This window comes from Tiliqua scincoides, chromosome 8 (assembly GCF_035046505.1).
Source record: "Tiliqua scincoides isolate rTilSci1 chromosome 8, rTilSci1.hap2, whole genome shotgun sequence".
In the NCBI taxonomy this organism is placed as follows: Eukaryota; Metazoa; Chordata; class Lepidosauria; order Squamata; family Scincidae; genus Tiliqua; species Tiliqua scincoides.
This window is the reverse complement of record NC_089828.1, coordinates 57,652,409-57,680,042: the sequence shown is the minus strand read 5'-3', so window position 1 is coordinate 57,680,042 and position 27,634 is coordinate 57,652,409. Positions and strand designations below refer to the sequence as shown.

The following is a 27,634-nucleotide window of genomic DNA, read 5'->3' as shown; positions in this document are numbered from 1 at the left end:
AAAGAGGGGGGACTCGGGAATCTATAGGCCGGTCAGCCTAACATCTATACCGGGAAAGAGGTGATGAGGTGGAATGCCTTATCAAAGAAAGAATCTCAAAATACATAGACGAATAGGCCTTGCTGAGGGAGAATCAGCATGGCTTCTGTAAGGGTAAGTCTTGCTTCACAAACCTTTCAGAATTCTTTGAAAAGGTCAACAGGCATGTGGATGTGGGAGAACCCATGGACATTATATATCTGGACGTTCGACACAGTCCCTCACCAAAGGCTACTGAAAAAACTCCACAGTCAGGGAATTAGAGAGCAGGTCCTCTCATGGATTGAGACCTGGTTGAAGACCAGGAAACAGAGAGTGGGTGTCAATGCGCAATTTTCACAATGGAGAGGTGAAAAGCGGTGTGCCCCAAGGATCTGTCCTGGGACCAGTGCTTTTCAACCTCTTCATAAATGACCTGGAGACAGGGTTGAGCAGTGAGGTGGTAAAGTTTGCAGACACCAAACTTTTCCGAGTGGTGAAGACCAGACGTGATTGTGAGGAGCTCCAGAAGGATCTCTCCAGACTGGCAGAATGAACAGCAAAATGGTAGATGCGTTTTAATGTCAGTAAGTGTAAAGTCATGCACACTGGGGTAAAAAATCAAAACTTCACATATAGGCTGATGGGTTCTGAGCTGTCTGTGACAGATCAGGAGAGAGATCTTGGGGTGGTGGTGGACAGATCGATGAAAGTGTCGACCCAATGTGCAGCGGCAGTGAAGAAGGCCAATTCTATGCTTGGGATCATTAGGAAGGGTATTGAGAACAAAATGGCTAGTATTATAATGCCGTTGTACAAATCGACAGTAAGGCCCCACCTGGAGTATTGTGTCCAGTTCTGGTCGCCACAACTCAAAAAGGACATAGTGGAAATGGAAAAGGTGCAAAAGAGAGCAACTAAGATGATTACGGGGCTGGGGCACCTTCCTTATAAGGAAAGGCTACGGCGTTTGGGCCTCTTCAGTCTAGAAAAGAGACGCCTGAGGGGGGACATGATTGAGACATACAAAATTATGCATGGGAAGGATAAAGTTGATAGAGAGATGCTCTTTACATTCTCACATAACACCAGAACCAGGGGGCATCCACTAAAATTGAGTGTTGGGAGGGTTAGGACAGACAAAAGAAAGTATTTCTTTACTCAGCGTGTGGTTGGTCTGTGGAACTCCTTGCTGCAGGATGTGGTGACGGCATCTGTCCTGGATGCCTTTAAAAGGGGATTGGACAAGTTTCTGGAGGAAAAATCCATTATGGGTTACAAGCCATGATGCGCATGTGCAACCTCCTGATTTTAGAAATGGGCTATGTCAGAATGCCAGATGCAAGGGAGGGCACCAGGATGAGGTCTCTTGTTATCTGGTGTGCTCCCTGGGGCATTTGGTGGGCCACTGTGAGATACGGGAAGCTGGACTAGATGGGCCTATGGCCTGATCCAGTGGGGTTGTTCTTATGCAATGGAAAAAAATATATATATGTTCTTCCCCCATTTACTCTGGCTTCATCTCTCTCCCTGTCCTATGTTGTCCACCCATGTTAACTTATTATTTGTTTCAGGGGGACAAGGACCAGCCTAGGTGCACTCTGTAAAGCCCCTATGCACACTGATGGGGATAACAACCAGAAAAGGCACTGGTTTCTTCCACAGGCAGATCTGCAGTCTGTGCCCCAAGCCACATCTGTCTGAGGAAAGTCAGTTACTGCATACTTCATGCTGGTCTTGGGAAAGCACAGGAGAGTACAACTCCCACGTCTCCAAAAAAGGCAGCCAGAGAACTGGTCCGACAGTTCTCTTAGGGTGTGTCTAAATCACACAATTAAATCACTTTCAATTTTGCTTAAGGCCTATATCCCAAGCAGACAATACAAATCTGACAGAAAATAAGAAGCCTTTCACAGGCGGAGGTTTGATTTGTTGAGTAAGGCTTAAGGCAGTGTCAGACCACACTTAGGAGATTAGGGGTGTACTGCAGGTCCATGTGCGCCCACCTGCTTGAAATCCCAATTCCTGGGAGAAAATTAACGATGGAGCGCACCTGCACTCATGTTCACCATGGTTAGCTTCAACTAGCATTCCTGAACCAACTTCTTAACTTGGCCATCCTACATAGCCCCACTGCAGGTTCTGCAATGAGCTGCAGCTAAATGCTCATGAGGAATTCATGTAGGTGTTCATGCAAGGGGAGCAGGTTCACCCATGGCACACTGCCAGCTCCTAACTATGGTTCAACCAGCATTACACCCACGCTGGGTCTAAGAGGGTAGGCAGCAACACACGCGGCTGTACCCCAAAGCCCACCCACCTCTGCTGGCCTCAGTCACCTAGAAAAAAAATGGCCACCTGTTTGTAATGCCTGCACTTTGTGTTCGGTTTCCTCCAGCTTTGAGGTTGTCGACATCTGCGTTTCTTGCAACATTCTGTAAGAAGAGAAGCAAATGGACAGAAGGCAACTTAAACACTTAAAAATAGATATTGCAAAATTAAAACCAAAAGTACATATTGGATATTTAGAAGAGAAAGCCATTTCAGAACTGCACTGAAAATCAGGAAGCCGGGTGGGCAGCAGTACCCACAGCCACCAAACACACACAATCACACCAGAATCTGGGGTGGTATTTGAGGCACAACATCTCGAAACAAGGGAAGGGCCAAGAAAATGGTGGGCACCTGGTCACCCTGACAGACAATATAATCCACTCTTAGAAGACCTCCTCTGGAAAAGCAACTTCTCCTTCTGGGTTGCTCTTAACTGTGGGGATGGGGTGACCACTAGAGGCTTTGCATGCAGAAAGTCCATGTTCAACCCTGGCCTCTCCAAGGCAGGGCTGGGAAGGACATTTGCCTGGAGGGCTTCTAACAGATGAACATGAGGAACATGCTAGACTAGGCCGGGAGTCTGAAAGCAGCTTCCTAGACTCAGACCCCGCTTCTCTGCCCTCCTGGCCCAGAGCCATAGCAGCGATGGCAGAGGTACGACTGGGCAATGCTGCTCAGAGTCTACATTGGGGAAAGCAAAGCAGTCGTCCCGCTGAAAACGGTTGTGATGGGACAGGACGACGGCCTCCTGCCATTCACACGTGCTACAAAGTGCGAAACGTGTTGCAATTGATTTGGATCCTTCTGATGCAACTTGCTGCTGGAAGTGAGAACTGGCCTAGCAAAGCGGCCGAGAGCCTGAGTTGCCAATCAGGACTTCCTCCGTTCAAAGCTCATCTTTGCAGTGAACTCACCAGGTGGCCTCATTTATTTAAAATATGTATATCCTGCCTTTCCCTCCCCAGGAGGGGACTTCCGCAAACCACTCCCTCTCAGCCACGGCCTTCCCCATCTGCAATTTGGGGATAATGATACTTGCCTGCCTTAGAAGATGGCTGTCAGGGCAGCATCAAGACAAAACATGTGAAGCGCTCAGCACATGCAGAGAGAGCTACACGAACACTAACTATTATGGGAAAGGGCCTATGAACTTGGAGCTCCTTGTAGCCAAGAAACTATGGTTTGCTGGATCATGTGAACCCAGCCATTGTCTCAGGAATCAGGCTTGTACAACAGGTGGATATTATTTACCCCCCATGATAACAATGAGATTGAACCAGGAGGTCTTGATTCAACAGCTCATATGCTAAGCCGCAGATGTGGTAAAAACTAGTCCTTATTCAACATTTGTTAAACAGAGAAGCAGACAAAAAAATATTCTCACTGCACTGAACACCAGTCCGTTCAGCTGCCACCTTTGTGGATCTTTGGCACCCACCTGCGCAGGCCAACTGACCTCTCTTTCTCTGCAAAGTCATCTTGCAACTTCTGCTCCTTTTCCAGAGCGATGTTCTCGGCCTGGTTCTTCAGGGTCTGCTCATATTCCCGGATTTTCTCTTTAAGTGCTTTTATTGTCACCTCTGGGGACAGAGAAAGGAAGCCAATGGGAAGAGAGTCCTGAGTGGTAAACAGAACTCCACGTGGCTGCTGAAGAGGCGGCTCGCGTCTGCCCTGTGGGTGCAGCAGCGCGGCTGAAACTTTTCGCTCATCATCTCCCGACACAAAATCAATGGTTACGAGTCCCTTCGGAGACTTTTTACTCCCTAAATGTTCAATTGAGCTTTAAATGTTTAAGGCTGCGAAGGATCAATGGACTTTGCTGGGAAGAGGAGAGAGGGTTTATCTGGCCTAAATGCACAGCAGGATTGAACAGTGGCCCACAAAATACCTTCCTGGAGAGCCCCAAAGTCCGCACCCCGCTTTCTGCATCTCCCTTTCCAGAGGGATTTGGTCTTCTCCCCCATCCCACATGAGGTCTATTTTTCAGCCCTGGCTGAAGACATCGTGCAAGCACAGAGCAATGCTGTTGGAACATGGGGGGAGGGCAGGAAAGAAGATGCTGCTACATTTCGGGCTTTTTTACTGTTGTTCACTGAACACTCTCAGGTTTGAGCCACAAAACAGAACTGCTAAGAAATCAACAGACTCTTCTCATCTTCTGTTTGCTCTCCAAGGTCAAAGGGTGAAAGAAAAAATCACACAGAACCTTTGCAACTGACAGCTCTCCCAGTGTAGATGGATGTAAAAGGAATTTTGCTGCTGCAGCCAGAATGGGATAATTCCAGGGCAACCGAAGGTCCTGTGTAAAGTGAAATTGGCTTTGGAGCAAACAAGTTCCAACTCCTAGTTCAGGAAAAGTGCCTTGCTGCAAAGGTCAAAAGGCCTACCTGCATATGGGCACGGCCAAAGAACAACCCCACATAAAAACCTGGGGCATGTTTGAAAGAGGAGCAGTTGCTCCTGGAGGTCATGGCCCTTCTGTGCACAATGGCCACTTTTGTCCATCACCTTAAATAACTAACCTCCAGTGCTTCAAACATCTGCAAGCCTGCCCAAGGGATAAACAAACCATATCTACAGCGAAGGTTGTAAATATCAAGGCAAGATCACACATTAATCCAGAGAGGAAGTGGTGCGCTGCCAAGTGGTCACTGCACATGCAGAAGGGGCAGTTGCAGAGATGGAGTTCCAGGTAGGTTTTGAGAGGGCCACAGCTCAGTGATCAAAGTGCCTGTTTTAGGCAGAGAAGGTTCAAACCCCAGCATCCAAGTTTAAAGGTCCTCCAGTTATGGGGCTGGGAAAGGTCACCCTGGGGTGACACCACAGCTCAAAGTAGACAATGCTAGGCCAGATGGACCGCTAGTCTGGTCCAACTTAGGGTAAGACCACTTCATATGCAGAAACCCCCACATGCATCTGGCCTTAACACCAAAGTGGGCAAAAAAATGACTACTGTAAAAGGTCAACAGGCCAGCTGAATCTTCAATGCACACAATGGAAACACGAGATTTAGTCGCGGCAGAGATGATGTTCGTGTTTAATGGTTACCAAAAAGATTCTCAATGAGAAGATAACTCATGTTAAATATGAGCAAAACCACCTGCCACAGCAAAAGGTTAGCTGAGAGTGGAGATAAAACATTTGCCTTGCCATGGCCCCCTCGGTGCCTGTGCATGTCCAGAGTGTCTCTATGTGTGGTTTGCACAGAGAGACTGCACTGCACTCCCTGTGGGTCTCTCTCAGTGAAGGCCTGGCCACCCAGCACTGAGAGGAAGAGCAGATATCCCCCTTTCTCTAACAGTGTTCCCAAAGGCAGCTCTGCACCTTTTAAATAGCAATGGTGACCACTTCCTTATATGGAAAAAATGAAAGGGCTGCGCTTGGGGACAAAACTGGGGTGGGAGCGGACTCAGCTCCGTGTCACCTCAGCCGCTGAGAGTCTGCCAGGCTTCACTTACTCAGGTCTGGGTCACATTTCTTGGTAATAACCGAATATGACAGAATGTTTGGAACTAGTTTTTAAGAACATAATTTTTCTCAGAGTACTGCTACATTTCCTCATCCTAATTCCCACCTCACCCCACAATAAAACTAAACCTTTCTGTTTACATGTCATTAAAAAGGATACCCCCCCCCAGCTACCTTGATTTTTCACTTCGGCGAATTCTTTGTTGTATTCTTCAAGTGTTTCCCGAAGTTTCTGGTTCTCGGTTTCAATATCGTGCATGCGCTGGACCTTCAGCTGGAGCTGCTGCCCCAGATCGAGGGCTGGAACAGGATCTGATGGAGGAGACAAGAGGAATGGAACAGACCGTGACTGCCAGTCAAGTGAGCTCACATCTTGCCCAAGTTGTAACAATCAAACCGCAATGTTGCTGCCAGATCCTTTTTTGCAACAAGACACTAACTTGTTGGTGCCAAACCCAGAAAACGAGAACACAATAAATTACATATCTGACATAGATCATTTCCCTTCAAACCCTGTCCTTTTGAGCATCTTTCTCCAGAACGCTCTGGATTTTGTGGTCTAAAATTTGTACTCCTCTGGAACAAAAGCAGGGAGGACCACCAGCATTATAAATCCACTTCTTTTGTACTTACTTGTCTGACACAAGCAGCCTGCTCCCAGAGATTTTCAGGCCTACACGTACCTCTCAGTTCAGCTTGGAAGCTAACCTCTCTGGTCCCAGGCTCCACCACATTTCTTCTATGTAAATCCAAGAATCTCTCTTCCCTCAGCAAAACTTTCCAGAGATCATGGGTGGGATGAGCTGCTTTTGCAGGTTGGCCTCTCTACCATTAGCCAGTTCGGGAGAGCACCTAAAGCATCCTCTGTGCCCCCTCCATAAGAGAAGAGTCTGGACAACATCAACTGCCAGGGCCAGAAGACTGTCACACAAATGTCTACGTCAGGGCCTAGGAGAGGGAGGTAAAGGGGGTAATTTGTATCCAGGCCCAGGGTAAAAAGGGGGCCTAGGAGCCAAAGGAGGGGGCCCAGAAAGTTCCTGGGATCTGACATTTTCCTACCCACTCAGACTTGCTGCCCACACAGGATGCTGGGGACACTACCATGAGCGTGCAGCTGCAGCTATTGGCAAGCCATATGTGCTGGGCCACGGAATGCATATATGACACTCCTTAACACAGTGTCAAATCTGGGAGGAAAGTGGCCTGCTACAGTCACTCTTTGGCTTGTGGATCTGCTCACCATGAAGAAGTGTATGGGAGCTCCGTACGACTCCGTTTCCACCACCTCCCCACCAGGAATTGCTCTGAAGGGAGGGGCCGCTCGCCCACCTCCCTGCCAGGCTGAGTGCTCTGCACCCCTCCAGCTATACCACCAGTCAGAGGTGTGAGCTAGATGGCCCAAAAGTTTAACTCAGGAAGATGCAGCTTCCTATGTCCACAAGCAGCCATTGCTGGCTCCCAAACTGGGTGTGTGAAAAGTGCATGTTCACTGAAGTCACACTTTGCATTTTTTTTTCCAGTGCACACTTAAAATAATTTTGTTGCACATCTAAGAAACTTTAGGCGCTAAGGGGACCACGATGCGTGTGCTGAGCACAGCTGGACAAACACATTTCAAAGGGGCATGAGGAGAGGGAGTACCACAAGCTTACCAGCCAGGGCAAAAGAATCCGGGAATATGAAAGGAATCTGAAAGGTCTCATAAAAGGAGCACTGCATACATTTCTGAGGTGGGCGCCAGCATCACTTGTGAAATGGCTACAGAGATTTAGTCTCCCGTCGAGGAATGTTAAACACACCGATCTTGGAGGATCAACAATGGTACATATTAGGGAGCTTGGCTAATTTGAAGCCGCCACAATCATTAATTTTACAGACCACCCTCAGTGGTTGGAAATGCATCATAAGCCCATTGGACCTCTCTTAGCGCACTAAAACGCAAGCCTGGGCACTTTGCGATGTGTCAAGCCAGCACCAGCGTTTACAGAAGAACAGCACTGGGTTATGTTCAGTGGAGAGAGGCCGGGTGTGCTGCGTTGTGTTACTGGGCTTGCCAAGGGCTTCCTGCGTTCACCCCTCTGTAATGCAAGGGAAAAACCAGGCAGGGGGGCGCCCCACATCAAATGCATAGTTTATAGCGACATCATTTTCTCATTTGTGAGTTTTAGGAGCTTTGGTTTCTCATTATTAGCACTGTTAAAATATTCATCCCACATTTAGTTATTTAAAAACTGTTTTTAGCAAAGGGAAGACTTTACAGCCATAATCAAGCTCAAGCTCAGCAGCTCAGGGCAGTGAGGCTCCTACAGAAGTGTCCTGATTGAGTGGGGGTCAAACCATCTGAGGGTGAGGCTGGCTATACTGGCTGCAGGGCCACTGCATCTTATTTTGCAAAGTTTAAAGAATTTAAAATCTTCCGTTTTTATCCTACCCCTCCCACTTGGAGCGGATGATGGTTCACACAGTCCCCCTGCTCTACTTACAACAACCAATGACGTCTGGGAGCATATGACTGGAATTAGATCCCTAGGCAGCAGACATCACAGAGGCTCTCTAGGGTCTCGAGCAGCAGGATCATTCCCACCCCTACTATCTGAGATTCTCTCTAATGGGACATGCTGCCAGGGGCTGAACAAGCAAAACATGAGCCATGGGCCCGAGTCAACACCAGCATGCATGGTGCTTTACAAAGCACAGCAGGATAAATCTCTGCAAGGGGGGGGGGAATCGCAATTTAAAACAACAGAGAGGAGGCAGCAGAGCAAGGGGTGGGACATGGGGTGGAGTAAAAGAGGGATTAACTCACACTTATTTCAGACACACACACTTAGGCTTGATTATGGCGGGGCACACAGTGTGGACTACTCAGTGGTTGTGCAAGGGCTTCTCAGGAAAGGTGGGATTCGAAGTAAGCAGGAGAAGATAGCAGTACATGGGTGTTCTGAAAGAGAGTTCTAGGCATAAGGGACAGCAAAAGAAGGGCAGGTGGGGCCAGGTAGGACTTAAGAATTAAGGTACCCGTGTAGGACCTGGGAGCAGACAGGATCCTGCACAAGCTTGTCATCTTTCACTTTCACAGGGCAGGAAAATCACGCCCCGTGCACCCTCTTTTTTTTTTTAAACCAAATTATCCAGGACATTCACTAGAGGACCCACAAGAAATGCAAATCAGCCAGCTTTCCCGCAACTAAAAAAAATTAGCCAAGAATTTATACCAACCTCCCTCCCCCGCACCACCAACATCTACATTATGAAATGAATAATGACTAAACCTTTAGTCAATAAATTCCCAAATCCCTGGAAAGCATTATATCGTAAATGAAAACGTTGGCAATCTCATAATTATTCATCAGGATATGTATATTTAATTTAGCTCTATTAAAGGTTAATGTCAAAGAAGCAAAAACAGTCGCAGAATAAAGTATGAACAGAATGTTAAAACCGTCTCCTCGCATTAAACTCCAAACTTTGCTTAAGCAGAGATGAATGATTAAAATGCCCGCAGCCTTTGGATATTGTTTTGGGATATGGTAAAGAGGCCGGGCTGCAACCGTCGCGGCTGCTTTCATTTTTATGGCTTCTATTAGAGAAAACTAATTGCCTCCTCACAGTGAGGATGGCTGGGGCATGATTCTGCCGCATGCCAGTCAATGATTTCTAGCTTTCAACATCAAAGTGAAAGTTGATGTTAACTTTTCCGAGTGGTGAAGACCAGAAGTGATTGTGAGGAGCTCCAGAAGGATCTCTCCAGACTGGCAGAATGGGCAGCAAAATGGCAGATGCGCTTCAATGTCAGTAAGTGTAAAGTCATGCACATTGGGGCAAAAAATCCAAACTTTAGATATAGGCTGATGGGTTCTGAGCTGTCTGTGACAGATCAGGAGAGAGATCTTGGGGTGGTGGTGGACAGGTCGATGAAAGTGTTGACCCAATGTGCGGTGGCAGTGAAGAAGGCCAATTCTATGCTTGGGATCATTAGGAAGGGTATTGAGAACAAAACGGTTAGTATTATAATGCCGTTGTACAAATCGATGGTAAGGCCACACCTGGAGTATTGTGTCCAGTTCTGGTCGCCACATCTCAAAAAAGACATAGTGGAAATGGAAAAGGTGCAAAAGAGAGCGACTAAGATGATTACGGGGCTGGGGCACCTTCCTTATGAGGAAAGGCTAGGGCGTTTGGGCCTCTTCAGCCTAGAAAAGAGACGCTTGAGGGGGGACATGATTGAGACATACAAAATTATGCAGGGGATGGACAGAGTGGATAGGGAGATGCTCTTTACACTCTCACATAATACCAGAACCAGGGGACATCCACTCAAATTGAGTGTTGGGCGGGTTAGGACAGACAAAAGAAAATATTTCTTTACTCAGCGTGTGGTCGGTCTGTGGAACTCCTTGCCACAGGATGTGGTGCTGGCGTCTAGCCTAGACGCCTTTAAAAGGGGATTGGACAAGCTTCTGGAGGAAAAATCCATTACGGGGTACAAGCCATGATGTGTATGTGCAACCTCCTGATTGCAGAAATGGGCTATGTCAGATGCAAGGGAGGGCACCAGGATGAGGTCTCTTGTTATCTGGTGTGCTCCCTAGGGCATTTGGTGGGCTGCTGTGAGATCCAGGAAGCTGGACTAGTTGGGCCTATGGCCTGATCCAGCGGGGCTGTTCTTATGTTCTTAACTACAATTCCCAGGAAGCCTTGCAGGTCTCTTGTTATCTGGCGTGCTCCCTGGGGCATTTGGTGGGCCGCTGTGAGATACAGGAAGCTGGACTAGATGGGCCTATGGCCTGATCCAGTGGGGCTGTTCTTATGTTCTTAAAGTACACCGAAGGCTATCAAAAGGATTTATCATTTTGATAATTCAAGCATTTGCCGAGAAGGCTTCCAGCCAGCTCCACCCAAGGCGGTTCACAAGAGAAGAAGCCCACGCACCCAGCAGCGGACTGTCACTCCCAAGGATGCCCATGTCAAGTATGGCCACGTCCAGGCACGAAACATCTGCGCCTTACTCTGGGCCAAATTCACTGGGCCAGCCTTACTCAAAAGTTAAAGGCATAATAGAACTTGGGAAACAGGTTGTACTCTGGGAGTTTCTTCACGTTTTATAGATCTGTGATTTTTTTTTTTAAATTTTCTGCATGTGTGTCTATCGGTGTTGTATCCCAATAAAGATTCTGACTGACTGACTGACTCTGGGCCAGCCAAGTTCAGCGTGGTCCACGGTGAAGGCAGCAACTCTCCACAGATCTTCCTCAGCCCTGCTGCCCAAGATCACATTTGCCAAAAATGGCAGCGACTGCAGAACCTGGATGGAGACTTCTGCACATGGAGCAGGTGCTTTGCTCCTGAGCTCTGGGCCCATCTCCACAGCCACAATCACACCACATGGAACCAGACTGCCGAGGTCTTTCCCAACACTTCCTGCTTGAGATCCTTTGCCAGGGATAGTCTGTATGTCAATTGGGCAATCTAGCCATTAGATATGGTTCTCCCACAGAAACCTAGTTGTATGACAAGTCAAGCATATACAAGGACCCCAAAACAAGACCATGCGAATGAACCAAATGGTGATGTGCTAATTATGCACCTTTCAAAAAGTACCAGTGCTCCTCCTGCTACCAGACAGGTGAATATGTGACATCCTTCTGAGAGAAGGAAAACTCTGATCCCAAACCTCCACTGCCTTGTGGCTACATCCAGTTATGGAAAAGGCTTCAGGAGTCAACCTCGAGGCAAAATCCAGAGCTGGAGTCCCTGAGGCAGTTCATGGCTGAACACAGTCACGTTCTGGCAACTCCTGCGACGCCGCTGGAACCAACCATATTGGCCTCTGCCTTTCCATTGGACCATTTCAGCGATGTGGAGAGGGGGGATTTGCTGCATGGGTAACAGCCTATCCTCCATACCTACTTTACCCAGGCTTCGTGCACTGGAGAGGACACTCTGTTCCAGAACCACCATTCAGAGCGTGACACCATAGTCTTCCGAGACTGAAGGATGCCAACAAGAATAGGGAATAAGAATAGTCCAAAGTTGCAGAGGGGATCAGGGCAAAATTGGGCCCCAAACCGTCCCTCCTCCAGCTTTGTTCAGTTGCTGCCTATTTTACGGTGGCCGCCCTCCAGGCAACTGACAGTGGAAGTGTCCCACCACCACCATCTCCCGAGCCCAGCAAGATGATGGGTCATCATGAAGAACTGTCCCAAGAGAGTCAGGGGGAAAACAGCAGCTCCCAAGGAAAACACAGCCAGCAGCAAAGTTCACCACCCCCCCATTCTTGGTAACTGCCATGCCACAAGCTCCATTTCACCATTTGCAAACAGAGCAGCAGAGATTCTGTCTTGGCGCTCATGTCAGCTGCCAGATGCAGGGAGAGCACTGGACTCTTGTTCTAGGAGCAGCGAAATAGACCTTATTACAGCACCATCAATATGTTGCTGGAGAGCAGCGAGGAGACTGGGCTACGAATCAGGAGCCCCCTGGCCTGAATCTCGCCTCTGCCTTGCACTCACTCAGTGGCCTTAGGCATATAAATCCATCCAAGCCACATCTTCCTTTTGAAGCGTGGGGATAGCAATACTTAGGCTGCAATCCTATCCACACCTGCCCGGGAGTAAGCGCCATTAACTATAATGGGAATTCTTTCTAAGTAGTCTTGCCTACGACTGGGCTCGATCCTAAGCAACTTTCCAGCACTGGCATAGCGATGCCAGTGGGGCACATGCAGCATCCTGCAGTTGGGGGGCAGTCACGGAGGCCTCCTCAAGGTAAGGCAATGTTTGTTTCCTTACCTCAGAGTTGCACAGCCTCTACTTTGGTGTTGGAAAGCTGGTCAGGACTGCACCCTGAGTTACCTTACAAGGTTGATGTGTGACTACATCAAGACTAATGCCTGCGAAGTTGCATTGAGCACACAAAATGTGTTGTATAAATCTGAGGCATTATGTGCGCAGGGCATTATGGAGAACACAACAATAGAGTTCCTGCCCCAAGGGGTTTACAATCTAAAATTCAACACAGGAAAGGCGAAAGAGCAGGGGGAAAGAGACGGAGGCAGGGTGGAGGAAAATGTGCTGATTTCAGGTACAATTACACGCCCTGTGGCAGGGTGCTGGACTGAACTGAAATCCAAAACACCCACACAAAGCATCTCCCAAGTTTGAACTGTCTGAGAAATCTTGTTTTACGTCAGATGCAAACCCACTCTCAAGAAGGGGAGAGGAGACCACACTCATCAATGAACACCATTTCAAAAAGGAAAAGGCTCTCCCCCCACATGGCAGGCACCCCCCTTTACGACAACCATGCACAAAGGCAGCATTGAGGTCAGCCCTGCTCCCCCCACGGACACCCCCCCTTGTAGCGTTAGGTGAAATGCTCAATGCATCCCTTGTGAGCTTGGCTCCCACAATGACATCATGTGCCCGCGTGGATTACTTAGCACTGGGGCACTCTAGGCTAATGTAATCATATGATTACATAATTAACCCAGCTGTCTCATTAAGAAAATCAACTGGAATTCAGGGCATAATTAGTCATACAGCAATTAGCATGCTGATGAGCACAAAAATGATGAAAATCCCTCTAGATGGGGAGTGTGCTGGGACCACCCATGTCATCTCCAAAAAGAGAGTGAACCCACTGCAGCTGGGGGGCGGGCGGGGAGGTGAAGGGGGACACAGGAGAGACCTGTATATAAATGTTTTATATTTTAATCTAGAAGGCAGAAGAAAATTAAACATTTTGCATGAGAATTTAGCAGTAGGCACCATTAATACATTAAAAAGGCAATCCCCTGTTTATTATACAAAGAGACCATGACAAGGCGGACAGCTGGTAAACCAAGTTCAGATCCTGGCGTCCAATTCACGTTTTAGTGGTTGCCAGGGTAGCCTGCTCCCTATAAACACCAGTGCAAGGTGAAGGTACGATGGGGGGGGGGGGTTTGTCTGGCACTGAAAGGGTGGGGCTGAGATGCCAAACCTGGACCAGGCAAAACCACCAATCAGACACAGGCTGAACATGATTCCTGGGAGGCAAGGACAGGCAGAGGTCTGTAGGGTCAAGCAATGAAGCGGAGCCTGTGAGCTGCCCTGTTGCAGAGGCAAGGGACTGGCTCTCACTGCACCTCAGAAGACATTTCCTGCACAGAGACAAAACAAGCCTGTCCGCGGCGAAGGACGGGCTCCAGTTTCACCCCTTCTCTGACATGCTAGTTTTTTATGTACAGATGTGAGCACTTCCGACCTGTAGGGTGAGGCAGGGAAGCCTAGGAAAAGTTTGCACACCACACCTGCTGTTAGGTCCAAGTCTGCTCACAGGAAGGAGAAGGCACCATAAAAGAAACCAGTGGGCAGTGGACCAATCACAGCGGGCAGCAGCTGAGCAAAGCCAGAGAGAGCCTGCTGCTTCCAAGAGTCGCAGTGGCTCAAGGAGCAGGGCAGGGACCGTGACTTGTGGTGGTGTCTTCCAACCAGGACTGGAGGAACAACAGGAGCAAGTTGAGGTGACCAGTCTCAAAGGTTAGTTTGTAAGCTCTTCAGGGCAGAGGCCTATTTTCTGGCATGGAGGGGTTTCTAGAGATTTCCAGAACTTGATGCTTCCTGACCAAGAGCGGGGGTGGGCGGAGGGGGGGCAGCTGACTTCCAGGACCCAAATTCAACACCTGAAACACCAAGAGGGTCTTGGCAGGTGCATTAAATGGAAGCAAATCTCTGGACCCCTCTTGGAAGACTGCTCTGCTCTGCCACTTTCTGCAAGGCCTCCATTTCCTACGTGGAGGAGGGATGGGGGGGGCCTTCCAGCGACTGATTGGAATTCTGGAAAAAAAAACATGAGCTCTGAAACTATGGCCATGAGTGAGGAAGCGTCCCTAGACATCTCTGCAGGAGTCGGCTCCGATTTGGCTGACAGCGAGAGAGGGGGAAAATCAGGACTGGAATCTGCTTGACAGGACCAGGCTGGTGAACCAGAGGCCCTTCCAAGCCTCCCTCTGCAGAGTTTTTGCGTCAACGCACGGCCACTGATTTGATCAGCGCACGTAAAATATTCATCTGCGCTAAAACAGTCTTCTGCAAATTTCAGAAGCGACCATGTCAGACTGGCGGGGGGGGGGGGACCTCGCTGCCTGGCACAGCTGCACTTTGTGAACACAAGATGAAACCAGCAACCCCGCGCCCACAGTTGTGTCTGCACACAATGGCAACACGGACTCTGCAAACACAACTCCAGCGCCACAAGGCTGCCTGGTCTATTTATCTCGTTAAATTCCAATTTGTCAAGTGGTGGCTCATTCATCTTCTGGTGGCGGAAAGAGGGGGGTGCAGGCTGCTTAAAACAAAAGGACTTCCTCCCTCCTCCGTGCCCCACCCCACCCCATTACAAGGCCCGGAACACTGACAACAGCCAGACAGCCAGTTATGAAACACGAGGAGAACCACAGAGGCAATTAATATTTTACACAGCAGGTAATGCATTTCCAAAGGTTCAGGCCTAAAAATAATTCATTCCTGACGCTTCAGCTCCTTGCAGAGGGGTTGGATCTGCTCCCCCCTGCCCCAAACCAGGCCTTCCCGCAGAAGTGCTCGCATTTACCCACAGAACAAGGGGAAGGAGGAGGAGATCCCTCTGGCAAGTCCTTTCAGACTGTTCTGGTTTGGTTATAAAGGCCACTGCACACCACCCGCGCCGCCACAAAGCAAAGGGAGTTATTTAAGTGTCTCTTTATTCTGCCCCCAGGATGTGAAGAGCAAGATGCACAGCAAAGGAAGGCCCTCAGAACCTTCTCACAAACACGCACACTGGCTTGCTCGCTCGCTCGCTGTGTGTTCTGCATGCCAGAGCCAAAACAAGGAGGTCCTGGTCACTGTGCTCTCAGAGTGGGGCAGCAGGCACAGTGCTGACCTCCAACAAAAGGCACCCCACTTCAAACCCAGGATGACCAAGGTCTCAGGCGGCTGACCAGCAGGGCTCAAGATATCAAGCTCCCTTGCTCAAAGAGTGGTGGGTAGACTTGAGATAAGCTTGCATTGCTGCGAGCAAATTACCTGCACACACCTCCCTGTGCCCCTCCTGCCAAGCTCAAGTGCTCAGCTTTGGCACTGGGGAAGGGGCACAGTGGTGGGGGGTGAACGCAGAACCCTGGTAGTATCCCTTGCTGACTGGGGACCAGAACCATTTGTGCCATTTTCCACCGTTGCCACCGCCACCAACATCATTTTCCCCAGTGCCAAAGATGAGTACTTGGCTCTGGGTCAAAGAAACAGGGAGGTCACAGTGAACATTTTCACTCCAGATTTTCTGACCAGCCAACTCCCTCACTAGGAAAGGCTCAAGGTTTTTCCAGGGGGCTTAGCTTAGAATGTACAAAAAAGCTAGACTTAGTCCAGGTCAAACCCCAAGATGCTCCTTGGGGTCAAACCCCAAGTGCATCCTCACTGAGATGGCTCTGGTCCAGTCCCTGTCCCCTCTGCTTTGTCTCAGGATAAATAAGAACAAACAACATCAGGACGACCAAATAGTCCAACACGTTCATTACTTATTTCCCCAAGAAAATTCATAGCCCCACCTGGTCCATCATTTTTCCTCAGGAGAAGTGGCACCTCATCCCCATGTTTCTGCATGATCAAAATGGAGGCCTCAAGCCTCCCTTGCACAATAGCACAGGGAAAAAAGACTTGTCAGGCCTAAGTTAACATGTAGGCCATACGACTTTCTCACTCAGTCACCTCATTTCTGCACAGCGCTGCTAACCCAGTGGCAGGAGAGTTCTGGCTCCGAGTCCATTTCAAAATGGAGGCACCCTTGCCCAGGTTACTTCCAAGGAGGCACAAACAGGCCATGCTTTGAAAAAACATTTCGAGCAGTGGCCCAAGTCAGCCCAAGAGCTGTCCAAGTCTCTGGTTTTGCCTTTCAAAGCAAGGAGTGTGCACTCTTATGGAAATCTCTTGTCTACATCTTTGTCACAAATTCCAAGTGACTGAACCCTGCAAAACACACCTGGCTATGGCTACTCAGGCATGGAAGGAAAAGCAGTAAGGTGGAAGTGAGAAAGTTATCGAGAGATGTCCTCACCTGAACAGTACGTCACCCGTATGGAGAGTCTTTGCCCTCCTCACGCACCCACACAGCCAGCTCAACCATTAGGTAGAAATGGTGGTTTATGTCCCTCATCTCTTCATATTGGGTATATTACCCGTGGTCTTTAGGCAGCTGGTTTAGATGGCTTTAAACAAGAATTAGTTTGGTTGACAGACATCTAGCCACAGACATGGGCCTCAAAAGCTACCCTGAACCTCCATGTCTGCTGGCAGTATACCTCTGAATTCTGAATGCTGGGGAGCAACTGTGTGAGAAGTCTGTTGTCTTCATGTTTGTAGGCTGACTTCCCAGAGGCATCTGGTTGGATGCTGGGGAATCTGGAAGCTTGACTAGGTGGACCTTTGGGCCGCTCCAGCGGGTCTCTTCTGATGCCATTCAGTTTACAGTGCCACCCTGCATCTCAGGGTGTCTACCAAAACAGCTAAAGCAATCGTCCCTGGAACTGATGACGAGGGTCACCAATATACCATTTCAGAGAGAATGTACTTAACCCCACAAAACCCTCAGTATCTGAGATATCAAGCGCATTGCCTGGGCCTAGGGGATTTCACAAATGGATACACAATTCAAATGCGACTGGAGAACGCCCATCAGCATCAGAGGAGAACTGGGCGGCAGAGGACAGAAGGCACACGCACATTCTCCAGCAAGCATACTGAGTCTGATCTGGGTGAAGGTACTGTCTGCTCTGAACACCTGCCTTTCCCAGTGTTACCAACTGCCAAACCTTGGAACTGGTGAGGGGTGTAATGCAAACATCCTTAGCCACACACCCCCTAGTTAACAGACTCCCCACACACACACACACACACACACACACACACACACACCCCTTTTAAGTTCAGCACCTTTTAGCTACAGATACAAACCAAATGTACAAGACGCAAGAGAGTTCAGTGGTCCATGAAACAGTTCAAGATGAATTACAGGTAAGGGAAAATAAAAATGCTCACTACTTTGTGATACTTCAGCTGGTCCTGAGATAGAGGAAGTCAATACCTATCCTGACTGGGATTTTTTTTGCTAATAGACTAACACAGTTACTTACAATTTTTACATAACTATAACAAAGCTTTTAAAATAATCAGCCCTCATTTTGGGGGGATAAAGTGCATTTTTCAGGTATTACCAGTTTTTGAACTTGGGGAGCAAGCTGAAAACAGATGCACAGCGGCTGGTTTTGGTGTCCATTTCTCCCTATGCAGCCTTCTTGACAAAGTTTCCCAGAAGTCTCGATACTCAAAACTGCACAGACAAACAAGCATCCCATCCACATTCCAAGTGGCTTTTGGAAACAGCTCAGCCCTGGAACAATTCAATAGGAAAACAATCTCTCTCTACAAGGATTTAAAACGACCACTTGTTCTCTGTGATGCTGGCCAGCGAGCCTCCCATATCATTCTTGCATTAGAGAGCACTGCAACACAATGACTGGCAAACAGAAATGCTACTCAAGCACAACCATCCAACAGGCAAAGGAGGAAGTGCCCGCCAGGAACTCCAGACACCATCTGCCTTTTCAGTACGGGACAATAAGTCTGCATACCTGGGACATCAATTAATCTCTTGTAGACATTCAGGAACGCTGCCTCTGCTTCTTTGCTTCTTTTGCCCAATGCATCAATCTGAAAAAGAGAAATGGGGGAGAGAGTCTCCGATCAGTTCTGGAAAAAATGTCAATGTGCGAAAACACTCCCTCCCCCAGTGGGGCTGAATTTATTATTGCATAAACATGATGGACGACGCTGGTTCGTGTTCTGTTGAAAATGGGAAGCTGGCTAACAGCAGGGCAGGAAAAACACATCCAGTGCTGAAGGGGGAAGCATCAAGATTTGAGGCCTCTCATGACCAGATTAAGCTCTCATCAAGTGGGAGGGTGGGGCGAGGACAAGAGCACTGGCAGTTGGCACAGGAGTGCAGGGTATCCTCCTATTCGTTCAGATTACCAGGTAAACTTGGCTCAGAGGCTTTTACGAGGCTGGGACTTACTGGCATTAATTGACTTCCTCATCTGCTCCCACTGCAGTTCTCTCCTTTGGGAAGAGCTAGGGTGTGGCTTCCTCCCTCCCCCCCCTTCCTCCCTCCCCCCCACATGCGTCCTAGCAAGATACATTGTGGGCTTGAGCCCAGATACGCACTAAGCTCGCTGCCTCTGCCCCAAACTCATCAGGTGACCTTAAGCCCCCTTCTCTCTCCATCTCAGGTTTTCCCCACCTGCTCTATTGGGACAAGAAAATGGATCTCACTTACTAATGGTTACTACCCATACCAGTTGATCCCCACCTACCTTCTGCCCTGCCCCACCTCTAAAAAATACTCAAAAGCCCGAACTGCTTTGCCCATATTTTCAAGCTGCACCACTGTGTGCGTGTGGGGAGGGGAAGGAGCCCTAGAAAGCAATGTGAAACTATGGCTCTAAGACGCACTATTAATGGCTTGCAGTGACACAGCTGCTCTGCTCCGGAGCCAGGTCTGTCTCTCATCCAAGCCATTAACACGTCAGCTCTGGAAGTGATACATCCTAACAGCCCCGTGATAAACAATGCAGGCTCACAACCATTATGTAGCACTTACTGGACAGGTACAATATCGGCAGTGCCAAGATCGATAAACGCCCCTCTGTGGAGCTTCCCCCCCTTGCTTTAAAGGCCAACAGCAAAAACCTACATCATGAACTAATAGGCCACAACACTGCCTTCATTTATTTAAGGTCCCCTGGCAGAAAGGTAAAAAAAAGAAAAAGACAGTGGCTAACTAGTGACATACCTCTTTTGCATTAGAAATTAATGCACCAATTACAGTTAATTGTATGCAGTTTTATTTTTAAAGAACTAGGATGCATGCGCTGAAACAAGAGAGGGCACACTGTAGGGAGATCGAGCACTATGCACATTTTTCTCTGCCGTAATTCAGGCTCCTCCCAGCACCCCATGAGAGCCTGGTGCTTGCATCGATCAATCAATCAATCAACTTGCTTTTAAAGAGAAATCAGGTATTCGTACGACTTACTGAATGCCAGAGAGTCTCATAGCAGATTGAAAACAGCATGATGTTTTGGGCACAGGCTTTGCTCAGTGGTAGAGGAGGTTTGATCCCTGGCATCTCTGCTAAAAATTGCCAGGCAGGAAGCGATGCTGCCAGTCAGTGTAGACAAACTGAGCTATGTGAACCATGCCCAATATACGGCAGCTTCATATCATGCAAGTAAAACGTACTCTAAAGGCCCATGTGAACTACAGTCCCAGCACCTTCAGTTAGCCAATCTCAGACAGAGACTTCTTCCTGCCTGAGGCCTTGGAGAGCTGCTGCCAGCCACAATAGGCTGCGCAGGATTAAATGGAATAAGAACTGCACCACTTCCTAGAAATGGGAAGTCCCAGCAGCACCTGTTTTGCATGTAGAAGTTCCTAGAACCTCCAATTCTAGGATCTCGGATACCAAGGCTGAGAAAGATCCTTGTCGGACATTTCGAAAAGCACCACCAGTCGGGCCAACTCTGACGAACCAAAGATCCGACTCGGGAGAAGGCAGCTTCATGCACTGACAGCCAGAGCACTGGATGTGCACCAGGAAGAACCAAGTTCCAATCCTCGTTCGGTCATAAACCTCCCTGGATGACTTTGGAATGGCTGCTTTCTAACAGGCCCATGTGCATTGCCTTGAGCTGGCTGCACTTATGCTACATACTTAAGCCGCATTTCCCCACTGCTCTCAGGGTCTCCTTCCAACTTCCATTGGTGCGAACAGACTGTTTCCAAAGCCTCAACGAGGGTTCTGGTCTTCTCAGACTGCTGCGATTTCCCAGGGATCCCTGGAGGGGTGCAGCGGATGGCTACAAAGGTGACGCATTCTGAGGGTTTGCTATCACCTAACGGAACATCCTTAGACATAGAAGGGCCAGGTTTCAGAGGGAAGCTGGGCAGGTGTCGAAAGAAGACTCCTGCCCTCTCCCTCCAACATCTGAACCCCTTTGCAAACCAACCAGCTGCATACATTAAGGCATTTGCGCCAGCTGCTTCCACAGGACTCAGGCTTCTTCAGTGGCCCTTCCCTTTTCAGGATATGAGTAACTTCCACCAGTTTGAACTTTGAATTGCTGAGAGAACTTGGAGGGGAAACCCGCAGCTCTGCGGACTTCTGGTTGGCAGATAGGAGTTCCTGAGGTTACTGTCACACCAGACCTGGCTGACTGGCAGGCAGGAACGGACATGCTGCTCTCCGCTTGCCCTGGAGGAGCCAATCCCACAATGGAGGCTTCGCTGCTTTGAGGTGGAAGCTCTGCACATTCCGAGCTTCAGGACAAGGCAAAGGTTGGGCACAGTAGAATGTGATACCAGATCATAAAAGATCCATCTGAAATGTTGTGGTTCTTGAAAGACAGAACCTTCTTCAATTGTAAAAAAATCCCTATTGGGATTTAGTATAGCCTGCCTATGTAAACCGCCTTGAATTAAAGTCTGAGGAGAAATCTGACGACCAAGAAAGGCGGTATAGAAATACCTGTATTATTATTATTATTAGATTTCACCCCTCTCCATGCAGCAATAGGTCCGGAATTCTCTTTCAAGGGAAGTTCCCCTCCTCAAGATGACGGGATGATCATGCGCAACTCCTCCTCCCCCATGCAGTAACACTGCAAATTAGTGTGTTCCCACAATTGCTAGGGAAAACAGACCATTTGCAAACATGGTAACCTGCAATTTTATACAGGACCATTTCACACCATCCATATAGAATGGAACAACAGAGGAAGGGGGAGGCAGAGAATGACTTGAGATGACCCTTTCGTCCAAGTAAACGTCATCATGCAAACCGACTCTCACTACTGCACTGGCTCCCTCCCCCCCGCCCCAACTAGGAAGACTGGCCTCCCTGGAGGTGCACAGCCTGCTCTTTTTTTGCCCCATAGTGTTATTTGTCACCAGATGTGGGGGTGGCCACTACATTAAGATGGCTTTAAAAGGGCAGAGAGTGGGCGTCCCTGAGAGTTCTAGCCCTGGGACAGATAAGCGGGACCTCCATATTCAGAGCATCCAAGGATTAGGCACTGGGGACATCCAATGCAGAGAGGGCTGGTTGCCATTGTGCCTGCTTGCAGGCTTCCTGGGGGCACTTGGTGGACCAACAGCCCCACAGTTGGAGGCTAGGCCTTTGTCCTGATCCCACAGGGCCCATCTTAGGTCCTTCACCCCACCTACACCACACACCTTCACCCTCTCCCCTTTCTTGTCCACATCGCTCATCAAGACGCAGGCTTCTCTCTCATTTCATAGCATGCTGGCCTTTCTGTGCCTTCCCAGTTTTTAGAGCTAAAGACTTGTAGCTTAGGGAAGGTAAAGTACATGCCCCGAAGGCAGATGGGCCCAGGGGCAGCCCTTGGCATCACCAAGTAGAGCACGGAAAGGCCTATTTCTGTCTGGAATCCTGGAGAGCTGCTGCCAGTCAGCGTGGACAATTCAGCGCTGGGTGGACTAAGGAGCTGGCTCAGATGCTCAACCTAAAACAGAGCCAACATCTTAGACAGCAGCTTCTTCTTTCCAGCTTCCAAGGAAAGGCCGCACATGGAGTGCCACTGCAAGGATGTTCAAAGGTATCCACTATCCTGAGGACATCACAGAGCTGCCCCAGACGGTTTTGTCACGGTGGCTGAATGAGGTCTTTTAAATCAAGGCAGCTGCACAGCTCCGAGCCTAAATCAATGAGACAAAGAGCTGTGGCTCTCACCGCCCAGTGCCACCGACTCTGGTGATCCAGAGCAATTTCTAATAGCTTTGCTCAACAGGCCTTTCCTGGAGCCTCCATGTTCCATTGCTCTTGACCACAAACGCGGCATTTTCCCAACAGCAACCCAGCACCGGGCCTGGAAGAGGTTAACTTCCGAAGCGCTTGGCCGCTCTCCAGCCCTCCTGTGTTCCAAATTGGTGCTAATGCCCGCACACAAGAAGCACCCTGACTGGCCATGATTAATAGACTGCCGAAGACACTGCTTTCCACAGCACACACACTCGGCGTTCCCCTGCTCCCATAGATCACGGACTTATCCTCCAAATATCTGACTGAAATTGAATTTGGCTTCTCCCTCAACTGTTCATTTCCGATGTTATGCAAGGTTATATCCTTTTTCTGCATGAGCAGAACCAAACCAGCTGCAGCTCCTCAGAAGGGAAAAATGTGGTTCCAATTACAAAGCTGGCGTGGATATTGAACCACACTCTGGCTGCGGCTCTAATTGAGACATTGTGAAGCGAGTCTACAGTAAAGAAATTGGATTAATTAGGTCTGTAAATTTAAACATAAGGAATCCAGGGGCCAGAAACAAAAGGGGTCAGGATTCAACAGAAAAAGTTGTGCTACAGGATACGGCAAGCAAAGTGATTCCTTCAACGTGACCTCTGAAAGTCAGCACTGCAACAAAGCAGCAGTCTTGACCACCTAAAGCTGCCTTCTGCCAAGCCAGGCCATCCATCTCAGTACAGTCTGGGCTGACTGGCTGCAGCACTCCAGATACAAGGCAGGAACCTTCCCAGCCCTACCTGGGGATGCCAAAGCGATGAGGTGGTGAGCCGGCTGAACTAGGACTTGGGTTCAAATCCCTACTGAGTCACAAAGCTCACTGCAGGTGACCTTGGACAAGTCATACTTTCAATCTAACCTACCTTATAGGGTCGCTGGCAGGATAAATGGGATGAAGAACCATGGGTGCCCCCCTGAGCTTCTTGGAGGAATGCAAGAAAAACACATTCTCATACCATCATGCTCCTGAACCACTGCACTCCTTGCAATCTAGCAAGAACCAGGAGAGGGAGTGGAGAGCTAAGCACACACACATGAATGTGTGTTGCTTGTGGCCTGTCTCACTGGCTACTTGGCAGCATGGAAGCCAGAAGGATGGAGGAGGTCCCCATGTCATGGCACGAAACTAAATTTAATCATCTGTGGGGTAGGGACCACAAGACCAGCTTAGGCTGCAGCCAGTCCCAGGATGAAGCCCTGACCTATTCAACCAAGCCTGGGGAAAGAACCCTGCTTCGATCCTTTGAGAGCTGCTGCCAATCAACGCAGGCCACACTGAGCTAAAGGATTCAAGGGCTGACTAGCAGAATGCAGCTTTGTAGGTTCCACTGGTGAGTGCAGCGCATCCGTATCCCGAGGCTTTCACAATTCCACATTGACACTGACTGAAGGCATTTACTCCCTGGCCTTGTCCAATGGGAATGCAAAATGCCCCAGTCAGCACTGAGGACACAGAGCCAGTCACGTTCTTTCAGAGTATCTACTGCCCAGTAGGCCCTGCTCTAGGAACTCCTCTGTTGTTCTTGGATAGTCCCCGTCACGCCACATGAAAAGAATGCTGATGACCTCCGGAAATCCTTGCCCAGTCTTAAAAATAGATGCTCAGTGACATCACAAGTGCAGATTCAGACACTCCATTTCCTCACATTCACTCCCCAAAGCCAGTCTTTCCCAGAAAGCAGCGGCTACCAGCTCAGACGAAATAGCCACTCCACCGGAAACCTATCACAGAATGGTGCCCTAAGGCTTGTCTGGACATCAACCTGACCGCACTCCTTTTGAATTCTAAAACATTATGGCGCCAATGAGGAGATGATCCTGCCTTGTCCCTGTTTTTGACCAGGCCAGAAATCTGGGACCTACAGAGTTGGCTGTTAAGAGAGAATCTGTTTTGAACTGAACCTTCTTCGTTCAACACAGCCAGCATTGGATACAATGTCAGTGTCAGGTGGGGAGCGATGACATTTACAGCATCAGATCAGAAGTGGGGGGGGGGGATCCAAGTTCAAATCTCCACCCAGGGCAAAAATACTACTGGTGCAGAATGAGCAGTCAACAGATAAGCAATAATAAAAAGGAACAACAATCTGATAATTGCATTGCTTGCTTCACAATGTGGTTCCTGGTTTCATCAAGAAATGTTGCAGTGTGTCCAAAATGGCAGCCCCTTTTGCTGCTTTGGGTGCACTTATCTCTTGGGGTTTTTTTTTGCTAATTTTGCCTGTTCTGCAATTATGGTTGGATATACTGTATATTTTATGACTCTATTATTAAGGCAGTTTGTTACTGTTCCTCCCCAACAACTTACCCAGCTCACAATGACTCACTGAAGGGGCAAAGATATCATATGGCCACTCTGTATGATGGCATCCCCACTCTGTAGCCCAGCATGCCAGCTCAGAGGAGGGTGACACCTCTCTGCCAAGTATGTGCCGCTCCGATGATCATGCATCACACTCCCTTGAGAAGGAACCCCAAAGCTTTAAGAACTCTGCTGAGGGCTAAGGTGCTCCCACTCTAAATGAAAATCGACCCAGAAAGCACTTGATCTTACCTCTCCCTGGAAACTTTTCAGTAGTGGAGCTACCTGTTTGCGCAGGTCCTGGAAGACAAAAACAAAAGAGTGTGTCAGGAAAGAGCCTTAATGAAGGAAGCCAACAAAAAATGCACGGGTTGGAAAGTAGTGGGAGCATTTCCATCACTCCCTTTGCAACCCTTTTCCCTTCCACCAATTTTATCATATTAGCTGAAGGCTGATTACATTTTTAATCGAAATGTTGCCACGAGCAAGAAGTGCAGCAAAAAAATCCACTTTTAACTGGCTTACGAATCCAGCCTGATACACAATTACGATTGTCCCAAGGGAGGCGAATTAGTTAACAAAAGCCTGTAGTAATGCTGGATAATCAGTGAACTCCTTCAGTCTAACAACTCAACTGAAACAGTGCAATGAATGACTAATGGGATGTAAAACATGTGTAGCCACATGGAAAGGGATCAAGCTCAGACCCCCAACTGCAGCACAGCCTCTTCCCGATGTGCCAGGAATTGGACATCATTTATTTAGATTTACAGCCCTTGCATGTTCCACGGGATTCACAGCAGACCCGCTCTGATGGAGCAAGTAGGCAACATTAGCCGCTCGCTCCTTTCCTGCCAAAATTTCCACCACAAAGAGACAGTGGTCACCACGATGCCCACATGGTGTTTGATTGGAACCGATTAACACAATGATGACGATGACGATGCGTAACCTGCCTTCAACACAAACTGCACTCTAATATAATGGGGGTGGGAAGAAACCTAACCAGGGGTCAGGGCCAGCCCAAGGGGGCCTGAGGTGGCACACCAAATTCAGCCACCTCCTCTGGTTTTAATAAATGCTGCCCCCCGCCTTCCCCAGCAGCATGTCGGCACCATCTCCACTGTTTCCTTTGGTTCCCTGGATTGGGAAAGGAAGAGCGGTATGACGGGGAAGAGGGAGTGTAGAGAGGCCCACTACTCTCCTCTCTGCTTCCACCCCATTCACCTCTTCTTTGTCCAAACGAAGGAGCAGAGTGGCGGCAAAAACAGGTCCCCCCAGCCAGACTGTCACCTGAGGCAATCTGGTGGATCAGAACCATACCAGCAACCCACTTGCCACAGCTTCCTGGCTCCTTCAGCTGGACACTACTAGTTACTGAATCCAATTTAGTCAACCTATTTCTTTGCATCCATTCAGCCAAATCAGATCAGGCATTCTTCATCAGCCTGCTTGTTGTACTTTCCTCTACCCCCATTTGATTTAATTCTTCTTTTTAGTTTTTTGTTGTTTTTTTTTAAAAAATAAACTAGTTATATTTTGACTCCTTGCCTGCCTAGCTCATGTTCATGGGTAAATTGGTAAGTTGTCACACCTGATCGCTCAGGGTGCTACTGAGGTTTCATTTTAAACCCAAACCATGGGGTTTTGCGCTCTCCTGGGAAGGGTCGTTTTCCCAGATGGCTCCCCTCTGCCTGGACTCTTTAGGTGGACTATGGGGAGTGGGCAGATCTACCAGTTTCCCCCTCCCACTCAGCTACTGACTTAGCAAAAAGGGAAAGTGGAGAGCAAGAAAGTCTAAGTGAGTGGTAATCACTAGGCACTACTCTCCTCTGCAAGGCTCTCTGCCAACTACCTTCCCTGACAACTTCTTTCCTTGAAAACATCTGTTGCTGCTTGTCAGGAGGAACAAGGAAGCATTAAAACCTCATTTTTGCACATGTGATGAGTGTTACAAACATCAGCATAACAGCTTCACATACACTTCCCCAGCTCTTCCTGCAGGAGCACCACCTGGGGTATTTAGGAAATGTACTGAGATCCTTGGAGGTGCCAAAGAGGTTCAGTGTCGCTCCAGTCACCAGGGACAGGCAGCACTGCCCTAGGAATCTGTCTTCTTCTGACTCAGGGGATCGACCCATCTAGCACAATATTGTCTCAAACTGGCAGGATTTATGCAAATCTCAGGCAGAAAGAGGCTCTTCCCAGCCTCACGACTTGAGATGTGAATTGAACCCTGAACCTTCTGCACACAAAGCCCTTGCTTTGCTATGGAGCTGCCTCAGAGTCAGACCATGAGCCATCCAACCCAGCTGCACCTGCTGTGACTGGTAGCAGCCTTCTGAGGTCTCAGGCACAGGCTTTTATTACCCGAGATCCTATGATGCAAGGAACTGGACCTGGGACCTGTGGGCAAAGCATGAACTCTACCACAGAGCTCTGACTCTTTCATGAAGTACTGTTCCCCAGGCTTACACCACCCTGTGTTGACATTTGAAAGCCTTGCGTATCGGAGAGTTTGAGAAACACAGGTTTAAGGAGATAGCAAGGACTCAATTAGTCTTCCAAGAAAAGGAGAAACAGGTCTCGATTCAATTTGGACATGGAACAAACTGGTTC

The 27,634-nt window shown here is 48.7% G+C and overlaps 1 protein-coding gene across 2 annotated transcripts in view; it reads right to left on the bottom strand.

Moving 5' to 3' along the window:
- Positions 1–27,634, bottom strand: part of CUX1 (cut like homeobox 1) — a 258,390-nt gene that overhangs the window by 113,716 nt on the left and 117,040 nt on the right. For both annotated transcript variants that reach the window (XM_066634819.1, XM_066634818.1), the window contains exons 3-7: positions 25,268–25,315; positions 18,467–18,545; positions 5,995–6,132; positions 3,809–3,932; positions 2,377–2,453 (exon numbers count right to left, since the gene is read on the bottom strand). In XM_066634819.1, coding sequence (XP_066490916.1) covers positions 2,377–2,453; positions 3,809–3,932; positions 5,995–6,132; positions 18,467–18,545; positions 25,268–25,315 — 466 coding nt within the window. The remainder of the gene's footprint in view (positions 1–2,376; positions 2,454–3,808; positions 3,933–5,994; positions 6,133–18,466; positions 18,546–25,267; positions 25,316–27,634) is intronic.